Source organism: Sinocyclocheilus anshuiensis, unplaced genomic scaffold (genome assembly GCF_001515605.1).
Source record: "Sinocyclocheilus anshuiensis isolate Anshui unplaced genomic scaffold, SAMN03320099.WGS_v1.1 scaffold1501, whole genome shotgun sequence".
NCBI lineage: Eukaryota > Metazoa > Chordata > Actinopteri > Cypriniformes > Cyprinidae > Sinocyclocheilus > Sinocyclocheilus anshuiensis.
The window spans coordinates 67713-75227 of NW_015544287.1; the positions used below are offsets into that span (position 1 = coordinate 67713).

At 37.3% G+C, this 7515-nt stretch overlaps 1 protein-coding gene across 3 annotated transcripts in view; it reads right to left on the bottom strand.

Annotated features, from left to right (window-relative positions):
• Window positions 1-1766: 1766 nt before the first annotated feature.
• LOC107698043 (aminoacylase-1-like) overlaps window positions 1767-7515 on the bottom strand; it is a 12545-nt gene continuing 6796 nt past the window's right edge. Inside the window, exons 7-15 of one of the 3 annotated variants that reach the window (XM_016498959.1) lie at window positions 5963-6052; window positions 5620-5676; window positions 5459-5532; window positions 4736-4782; window positions 4511-4655; window positions 4301-4369; window positions 3047-3126; window positions 2895-2955; window positions 1767-2567 (exon numbers count right to left, since the gene is read on the bottom strand). In XM_016498959.1, the coding sequence (XP_016354445.1) occupies window positions 2403-2567; window positions 2895-2955; window positions 3047-3126; window positions 4301-4369; window positions 4511-4655; window positions 4736-4782; window positions 5459-5532; window positions 5620-5676; window positions 5963-6052 (788 nt within the window). In that variant the 3' untranslated portion in view covers window positions 1767-2402. Of the gene's footprint in view, window positions 2568-2894; window positions 2956-3046; window positions 3127-4300; window positions 4370-4510; window positions 4656-4735; window positions 4786-5458; window positions 5533-5619; window positions 5677-5962; window positions 6053-7515 lie in introns of all 3 variants that reach the window. The other 2 variants (XM_016498958.1, XM_016498957.1) reach the window with 2 other exon arrangements.

The window sequence follows — 7515 nt, forward strand, 5'->3', positions numbered from 1 at the left end:
AAAAAACATGTCTAATTAATTAAAATCATGAAACTTGTTTAATTTAACAGCAATTTAGGCCTATTAAAAGTTTATCAAAAATTACATTCTTATAGCCCAAATTCTGCGCTTTCTTTTTTTTTCTGTATTCCATTTTAATGGTTTAATCAAAAACATATCTAATTAATTGAATTCATAAAAACAACTTAATTTATTTATTTGTATACAATAATAGGGCCCTATGAAATTTAAATTTTATTTAATTATTTTTTAGAAATTCTGTGCTGTGTATTTCCATTTTTCTGGTAATCAAATGAAGGCGAAAACATTAATCTATCTTTTATTCCAATTAAAATTAAACAAACCCTTTAATTTTTGTACATTCAAAATGCTACACAACAGAAGTTTACGGTGTAACGAGCAATGTCACGGAATTCGTCAAATATTGAATGAATAAATCAAATGCAATTCAGTACACTTCAATCAAACCACGATATGGACTAGTGTATGTGAATATTAAATGGCAAAAATACTATTTAGCTACTACAGACGACAACCGCGAGCGTTGCGCGTGCTTAAATAGCAAACTAGCAAACGAAATGCGCATCTGCGCCGTTCATTCCGTCACATTCCGCGTTACACAGTAAATTCCGTTTTTATGAATAGATTCCGGGATTCCGTCTCCATTTTCTACATCGCCCTACTTTTGCTAAGAAGCACGTTCAACGCGGACGCACAGACGGCTGTCGTGGTAATGAACACCACAGCAACCACTTGTGCGTCCGCACTGAATGCGCATCTCGCATATAAAAAGCATTTTAGGGGGGCCCTTGGCTTTTGGGGGCCCAAGGCAGTCGCCTACCTTTGCCTAATGGTTAAGTCCGCCTCTGCATGTATGTGTTGAAAAGTAAAGTGTACATGTAAGCTGAATCATATGTATGTGAAAGGAGAATGTAAGTGTGTGAGAGTGCCAGAATGAATTATGGCTTGTACGGCCCCTCATAGGCGCTGGGGTAACTAATGCCCGTCATGTGAAATCTCTTAACCATTGAAAGGATGCTACAACAAAGATACGGCTTTCTACAGCAGACACGGGCACGTGCAAACTGATTAACTTTCACAAGTGTATGCATTGACCTAGAGAATGAAGCTTTAAAAGACGCTGATAAACGTGAAATAGTAAAATAAGTAGCTCACCTTCTGCATTATTGTTCGTGATGGTCCGGCGCAGATGCTTTTCATGCAAGATGCAAAATCCACAAGTGACGTCACCGGCGTGTCTGTGTTTCTATGGTTACGAGCAACATGAAAACCACAGTGCAATGCGCTGCTACAGGAGCTCGAAATGGACGTTTAGCGGTTTTCAACTTGTTTTAACTTGCGTTTGTTCACACAATGCTCTTCTATGACCCAAGAAGAGTTAAATTAGTATTTATTGTTTTTCAACTTTTGGAACTTTTATAAACCGAGAGATAAACACTTTATTAACTCTAAAATACTAGACACGTTTAACCACACTCTATTTACGAAGAGCATTGTTGAGATCGACATAGAAATATGTCGTGCATAAAAAAACATTTTAATTGTTCTGTTTTATTGTCTGTTTCCAATCAAGCTGTATTTTTTTACTTATGCAGTGTAAAAAGGTTATTTGTGTTTCCTAGATTGCATATCTATCTATCTATCTATCTATCAATCATAAGTGGGGAAAAATACACATCACCTTAAATGAAACTTTTTAAGCTACATTATTTATTATTTGAAGTCAGTCTCCATGTAATAATAATAATAAACTTCAGATAGCTTTGATATGTGCTACCTTTTTTTAATCAGGAGGGCAAAGTAGCACCAATCAACTACAAAAAAAAGAAGAAAAAGTTTGAGGTAACATAAAAATAAAACATGAAATCATGAAATGTGACTCATTCTTATTGGAGTTTTTGTGCAGTAATATAGTCTCATAGTAATCAATGACCCATACACATTTTCAGTTTATGTAACAACATGTTTGCATCAAAATCATTTGTATTAAAAAAATATAACGCATCTATAGCAAGCAGAGCTATACAGTTTGAGTCTCTGAAATAACTTTCTTTTTTCATATATGACACAAACTGCCTAATTCAAGGAGTGTTAAATTGACACTTTATCAATTAAAACAACAGTTTATATCAGCTCCTAATTGTGGATATCAGCTGACAAATAAGACTTAAAAGCATATCTAAGACGTTATTGAAAGAAAGCAGCTCCTGAGTCAATTAAAGCGAACATAAACGGTGACCTTCATTATATGGGATCAGCCCATCTTTGGTGTTATGGCAGATACTTTTGTTGATATGTGCGGAAATCAGCACCGTACTCAGAACCGCGAGGAGCAGAAGCAGCTGTGAGAGATTCAAGCAGGAGAGGAGGAGTGTGTTCCTCTACTCTTCTCCGCTCAGAGGCGGCACGCTGGCCAGAGCCGGGACCAGACGCTCGTACACCTGGATGCCCCGCAGGAACACCTGCTCATTCAGGTACTCGTTATGATCGTGAAGCAGGATGGGAGTGAGATTCATCGGAGAGAAACCAATGGCAGGAAGACCCTCCTACAAAAACACAATTCACAATAATATTAATAGGAACTCATCTATGGAGGGGTATAAGACACCAAATTAATGAAATACACTAGTTTAGGGTCAGTATGATTTTAAATACCAACAAATTTAACATGTATGAATCAGAAATGTTTCTTGAGCAGTAAATCAGCATATTAGAATGATTTCTGAAGATCATGTGACACTGAAGACTGGAGTAATGATGCTGAAAATTCAGCTGCGCATCACAGGAATAAATTACATTTTAAGTAGTTCAGGTTTATTTTAGATGATGCATCAGGTTGTTTGTTTCTGCAGATAGAAGTGAAACTGACTTACTTCCCTGATGAAGCGGCTGTCTGTGGCAGCAGGGAAGATTTCCTTTTTCACAGTCATGTTCCTGTCATGAGATGGATAGAGGCACATGTCTTCATATGTTCAACTAAAACCAAGGGCTCACAAATCTTTACAACAAACTACTTTTCCCTCACATGGCTTTGCAGGTAGAGCTAAAAGCGTGCCACCAGGGGTCGCTCTCCTCTGTGCATGTGAAATTCTGGTCCATGTGTTTCTGTAGAGCAGAAAAAAAGCTACAGATTTAAAACCAAATCATGAGTCTCTTGTGCTTGTTCACACACAGTTCAGTAATTTACAGGAGTGACAACTGCATTCTGCAACCAAACTGACTCCCGAAAATTGCAGGTAGCGACAACCGCATTCTACGCAGTGTGTACAGAACCGAACTAGTTGTTAATGACGTATTTAAATGCAGTCGTGTCTTTTCTGTATGTGAAGTGCAAGAAATCAAAGGGTACGTTCTGACTCGTTAGTGTTGCCATATCTTTAAAAAAAAAAAAACAATAGGAACAAGCCCATAATTTATAATGAACTCAAATCCAAAGGTGTTGTCTTGGAAATAAGCCACATAGCAAAATATAGCGACCTGCATAACCTGCAAACTCAATAAACTGGAACACTTTAAAAACAAAGCCCAAAGATGCTTAATGAGTGTTGCTTATAATAAGCAGACATGGCAACCCTTCAAGAGTGCATGCTGCGAAGCAGACTTCCAAACGTAAACAAAACACGACGGCTCTGTCGATGGTGGTTTAGTTAAAATCGACGAACATAAAGAGTCTTTGGTCACCGTAATATTACTTTGGTTAAAAATTGTGAGATCAAAGATGCAATATGCCAAATGCTATGGTTAGCACTAGGGCTGCACGATAAATCGCATGCGATATTTAACGCGCATCTTGTCAGAAATCCGGTTCTGTAATCAGCGGTAAATCTCCATCACCTGCGTGCTTTCACATTGAGCAGCATTAACTACACAGAGCCGTTGTTTACTGACGAGTTGCGCAAAAAATCGCGCAAATATGAACGTGGTTTTGCGCAGCTCGTCAGTGAACAACGGCTCTGTGTAGTTAATGCTGCTCAATGTGAAAGCCTGCAGGTGATGGAGATTTACCGCTGATTACAGAACCGGCTTTACTGATAAGATGCGCATTAAATATCGCATGCGATTTATCGTGCAGCCCTAGTTAGCACAGTGTCAATCATCGCAGTTTCGAGAGCTAGTTCTGACGATAATTTAGGGGATTCACTCCCGTATTTAATGCAGTTGTCACTCCAGAAACCTTACAGTGTGTACGTGGCTATAGTCTCCTGGCAGACAACTGAAATAACCAGACGTGAGATGAGGCCAGCTGGAACTGTGTTTGGTGTGTAAAAATAAATCTGACCTGTGCAAAATCATATGTCACGTCCTCACCAGCTTCTTTGCACCAGGCTTTTATCTTCTCTTCAAACTCCTGTAAAATGAACAGAACTGGTAGTGACACATGGCGAAAGAATCAGTTCAAGACAAATAATTTAATAATAGGGAGGGGAGTGTAACTGAACTCATGATGGGATCATACAGCCGTTCCCCGTGTAACGGTCCAGATACACACCTGCAGGTTGACGGTGGGCGGGATTCTCAAGTCAAAGCTGACATCCATTTCTGCTGGAACCATGTTGTAAGCCACGCCCCCTTTCACCATGGTCATGTTAACAGTGGTGACATCACCCAGAGTAAAACACTCACTGGTGTTCAGCCTGGAAATCACACACAGGTGTATTTTCACGTTTAACAGATCTCCTGTAAGCAGCCGTTTGGAGAACAGAATGAAGCTCACCGGTGTTTCTCTTTCTCTCTGAACTCCAGGAAGGAGTTTATAACTCTCTGCTGTGGACACAGCAGACACAGACGCATCAGAAACATGATAAAAAATAGACTTCAGGATAAAATAAACCATGATTTTAAGTTTCTTTCAATTTTAAACACCTTTTTGCCTTCATTGGTTTTTTAATAGTACAAATACTTAATGTAGTTTGTCATTTATTATGAGCATGAGCATGAAAACTGTATGGACAACTATTATACATGTTCAAAAAGTTTGACGTTTTGTTTCTAATAGTTCGACATCTGTATGCTGCACCCCCACAAATAAGAGATGATGTTGCTTATTTTAAGCATGATTTTTCAGAAATTATTCTAATATGCTGATTTGCTGTTCAAGAAACACTTCTGATTATCAAGGTTGAAAACAGTTGTGCTGCTTCACATTATTGTGGAAACTGATACTTTTTTATAATTCTTTAATGAATAGAAAGTTCAAAAGAACAGCATTTATTTGAAAAAGAAATCTATAGAAAACCAAAGTTTTTACTGTTTTTATTTTTTATCAAATTAATTGATTCTATTATTATTATTATCATTAAATAATAAAAGAAAATAATAAAAGAAAATCTAAGAGAGAGAAATTATTTTTCTTTGAAGACAGAAAATTACACTTCACATCATCTGCCTACTTCAGATTGCAGTGTGTTTGGTCACATTACTTTCTGAACACACTCACTAGTTTCTCTGCTGCTGTGTTCTCCACAAACCTGGAACCATGGCCTGGACTTCCTGGACAGCGAACTGTGATCCCTGCAGGACAGAGCACATGCATATTAACTCTCTCACACACACACACACACACTCAGTAAATGTGACTGCTGCATATGTCACACTCACACCAGGGGTTCCTCTCTCCGTAGAAGACAGTATAGGCATTGGTTGGGTTTGCCAAACCTGTGAACAAATAAAACAGGCAAAAGTCTTGTTAATGTTGGTGCATCCATGCTTAAACACTGAATTTTATGCAGCTTGAACTGCACAAACTGGTACTGTAGAGCTTTATCTGCACTGTTCTGAGTGCAGTTCATGTCTTTCAATTCAGAATGGTACTAAAGCGGTCTAATCGTTTAATAAATTTACCCCTCACTGCCTGTTAAAATCAAGTCTGCATTTTTGAGAAAACCTGAGCATACTAAGACTACTACAACAAATAGAAGCCTGAATCTACAGGTTTGTTTACCTTCATCAAGAGCAAAACCAATGTTCAGCTTGTGAAATTCAGGAAGCTTCACAAACGTCTCCATTCCTTTGTGACCACCGACCTCCTCATCTGTCAAAAAAATTAAAAACACCATACATTTGTAGGCAAAGTGGCTTTTATTGCAGCACTGGTTATAACAGATACAAAAGCACCAATGGATCTTTGTCACGCCATGTTTAATTTGACGCAAATGAAAATGAGGACATACAGTCTAGAGATAGGTTGTGTTGTTGTGCATCTTGGTGTCCATCAGCCAGTGAAAAACTGGTATTACATACATCATACACACTAAAAACTCTAGTATACAAGGAAAACATGCTTGTGAAAATCAGACATTACACAAAATCATGTGAAACGCCATTCAAAAACACAATTTACTTCCACAAAAGTATTTTTAATGTTATGCATTGATGATTCTTTCACAATAAGACCAGGATCTTATATTAAAGTTAACTAAAATTCAGGGTCAATTTTGACTATGTTGATTATAAGGGCAGTCAAAATCGTACTGATTAAAGGGGTCATATGATGCGATTTCAAGTTTTCCTTTCTCTTTGGAGAGTTACAAGCTGTTCGTGAATAGATAAGATTCCCTAAAGTTGCGGAAAATAATGTGTTTTTTGAACCTTAAACTGCATAAACACATTTCATTACACCAAATACACAAAATAATGTTCTTTTTAGCAACATCATATGACCCCTTTAAAATTTTCAATGACAGTATGCATAATTATTTATTTACAAACAATTAACACAAATTTGTTCTGCTTGTGTTTGTAAAATTAAATTACGATTTAAAACAATTAACACAAATTTGTTCTGCTTGTGTTTGTAAAATTAAATTACGATTTAAATTCAATGCAACAATCTCTGTAAGAATGTAAGAATTAGGGATGTTCATTTCGGTTATTTTTCCTAACCGACAACCGACGCTCGTTAACCGATTATTACCCGTTAACCGACAAGATTATTTTAAATTAGAATTGAATTAAATTAGAAAGGATAAGTGTCTGTGACCCGTTAAAAATACTAACATTTGTTTCCCGGGGATTAATTTTACATGCGCAAAAAGCAGCAAACAACAGAACATGAGGATTCACACGGTCTTCATATACGCACCTGCAGCGCTTCTGCGAGCGGTAGCCTACATAACGAATAAATAGGCCTATACGAGAAACATATTTTTACTTAAATAATAAATTAAGAAAATGAAAGAAAAACTGTAACAAGTAGCCTATATGCAGAGCTTCGGTTCATTGTTGTGCTGCGTGAAAGGAAACCAGACGGCAGAAAACGGCATCCTATTTTTCTTTAGGCTTATTTTACAAAAGCACAAAGATTTGTTTTTATTGTGAATGTACACAAATAAAGGCAAACCTTTTACAATTCCGATTATCTTTATGACTAAAAGGAGTAGCCTAGTTGCTTCCACTGTTAGATGGAAAAAATTCAAATGATTGCGCTGGCGCCGCATGCACGCACACAGTTTAGCATTGTTACCTTGACAATGCAGCCTGTTCATTATCATAATA